The sequence below is a fragment of the Nicotiana tomentosiformis genome, chromosome 6 (assembly GCF_000390325.3).
Source record: "Nicotiana tomentosiformis chromosome 6, ASM39032v3, whole genome shotgun sequence".
Classification (NCBI taxonomy): Eukaryota; Viridiplantae; Streptophyta; class Magnoliopsida; order Solanales; family Solanaceae; genus Nicotiana; species Nicotiana tomentosiformis.
In genome coordinates this window covers 84,936,037-84,938,868 of record NC_090817.1, presented here as the reverse complement: position 1 = coordinate 84,938,868, position 2,832 = coordinate 84,936,037, and the positions used below count along the sequence as shown (strand labels likewise).

The following is a 2,832-nucleotide window of genomic DNA, read 5'->3' as shown; positions in this document are numbered from 1 at the left end:
TACACCTACACAGTACCCACCAAACCAAATGCATAAAATCCCACCATATATATATAGCACTCAGATCCCCCAACATTACTCTCTCACCCGTCTTTCCCCACTCCTTATTTTTCCTTCACCCCCCACCCCCATCCCACACACAAACATTATTACATTAACATAAGCAAAAACTATTCTTGAAACCTAAGCTTATTTGCATTCATATATTCATATCAAGATGGCCTCCGCCTGCATATCAACTTGCGTTAACGACATCGCCAGAGCACCGGTAAGAGCCACATATATAAACCTCTATAAATGGCCGGAATCCGACGCCGAGTTCATAAAATCAGTCAGCAAAAGAATGAACCACGTGAATACCGACGGGTCCATTAATCATCAACCAAAGCCAAAGGTTGTGGACAGCATTTCATGCAGGCAATTATACTTAAGAAGCTACACTTTTTCAAGAGAAGATAACGTTAATGAGAAAACAGTACTGAATTGCTATGGAAGAGTGAAAGATGGGGTTGGTGGAGGGGGTCGTAGAAGAAAGAAAAAAGCTCGTAATATTGCCGGTAGTAATAATTCAAGTGGTGGCCGGAGAAGTAGTAGAAGAAAACGTAAAGCTGGTTTTAGAAGGGCTAAGGAGATATCATGCGCTGCTTTGGCTTCCATTTTCCGACGACTATTATCTTGCACAACTAAGGTTGATGTGGTTGGTTAACGCTAAATTAATTGCTTACTTATTTGAAGACTTTTCCTTCATTTTCTTCCATGTTTTATTTCATTTTCTCTTTTCTACTTTGGCCTTTGAGCTTTTACTTAAACAGCTAGCATGTTGTTTGCATATATGGAACCGAATATTATGGTAATGTATGGATTATTGATCGGATTTAATACAAGAATGTTATTTTTGTGGTAGGATATTGATCGAGAAAATGGAGCTAGCGTTTCGACATAAATTTGGTTGAAACTTGAAAGAAATGAGTTTTTGAATGAAATATAATTTTTGAATTAGAAATTGTGTTTGAACATGTATTTTACTTGGAAAAAATTTAAAGCTTTGTGACCTATAGTTGTTTTTGGGATTTGAAGATTTTGATTTCAAAATCTGCCAATGTTTAAATTCTAGAAACAAACTGATATTTAAAAACAAAATTTGAAAAAAAGCTCCCAAATTTTATGGCAAAAAAACATGAGCTAAAACTTCTCTGTGTGTGTGGGTGGGTGGGGGCAGGAGCGAAGCTATGTTGGCTTAAGGGTGGTCAACTGAACACCCTTCGCCGAAAAATTATATTACATATAAAGTAAAATATAACTGATATTGATTAAAAAATAGACTTTGAACACCCTTGCATAGTCCACTGGCAAAGGGTGTTCAAAATTTGAACACCCTTATTGAATTTTCTGACTTCGCCACCGGGGGTACCGGAGTTATTGGCCAATATAATTCAGCTAATTTTAAATGGTTTGGATTTTAAACTTTAGTGATTTTTCTTATCTCAAATTATATGACTCCTACTTCGTATATTTTTTAAAAATATAAACGGTGTAAGTATGGTGTGTTATACATATATTTTTTTAAACCAAATATCGTAGGCTATAAGATGAAACTTTTCTTCAAATCTGTATCGAGTGACACCCTTTACTAAAGGGCGTCTCAGCCATTGGTCTTGTAGTTTTATCTTCTAATTGCTGAATTTATAAATAACAATAATGGTTTACATTGAATTGTCTCATTAAAGTTTTACTTGTGATTTAGGTTAGTTTGTGAGTAAGCAAAGCAAAGCGGATTTGGCTCACCTCTTCATTTTTCGAATGTTCGGGCCAAGGTTTATTTAAAGTAAATCTTGGTTAAACTAAATATTGTCCTCTTTTAGTTTTAGTTGGGCAGACAAATAAAAAAATATAGGATTTTTTAGTTTTAATCTTGGTAAGAAAATATTTTTTCTCTCTGACTAACTAATTTTGACTGCTCAATCAGAACGGAAAAAAAATGTGCAAAAGAAAATTATTTTTCATTCTAATCCAGTAAAAGAATATTTAGTTTAACCAAAATTTACTCTAAATAAACCTTGGCCCTTAAATCCGAAAAATAACAAATACCATTAAATTAAATTAAATGTACGTTGAAAAATGAAGAGATTATGTACAGGAGGTGATCCAAATCCAAAGCAAAGGGAGACCTTAGGAGCTAAAGTACTTTTTTGCCCAAGAAAGAAAGACAGAGACGTGCATTCTGTCTCTCTGCTTTGCTTCGTAAGAATCAAAGGGCGGCAAATCAGCTAGTTTCCACGGGCACTGGAGTTACGTATTCTTTTGTTTTTTGTCAACATAAATTGTACTCTCTCTTTTCGTTTCAGTTTACGTGAATCTATTTTTTTTTTTGGTCCATTTAAAAAAGAATGATCACTTTCTAAATTTGAAAGCAGTTTAACTTAAATTTTCAATTCTACCCTTAATAAGAACCTTTTATAATCACACAAATACTCTCGATCCCTTTTTGACTTGTTTAAGACCATAAATTCAAAAATTCTTTATTTTTTTAAAACTTCGTGCCCAGTCAAAGAGATTCATATAAATTGGAACGGAGAGAGTAACAAAATTGACGAGGAATATACTAAACGAGAGAGATAAAGACAAAGTTGATTATTAACAAAAAGAATAAAAGAAAAGGATTAGAGGAAATTTGAATCTTGAAGCATAGTCCAACTTTAATCAAATTAGACCTCGTTTATGTTTATCATGTCTGCGCGCGTCTAATCCGTTGGGTATAAACAATATATAACGTCATCGTTGCTAAAAGAAATAAAGAAGAAGGAAAAAGCAAACAAGAAAAACGTATAGATA

At 33.7% G+C, this 2,832-nt stretch overlaps 1 protein-coding gene across 1 annotated transcript; it reads left to right on the top strand.

The window, feature by feature from the left end:
- Positions 1-217: 217 nt before the first annotated feature.
- LOC104107382 (uncharacterized) lies at positions 218-706 on the top strand. Its single transcript, XM_009616198.3, has one exon. The coding sequence runs from the start codon at positions 218-220 to the stop codon at positions 704-706; it is 489 nt and encodes a 162-aa protein (XP_009614493.1).
- Positions 707-2,832: the final 2,126 nt, after the last annotated feature.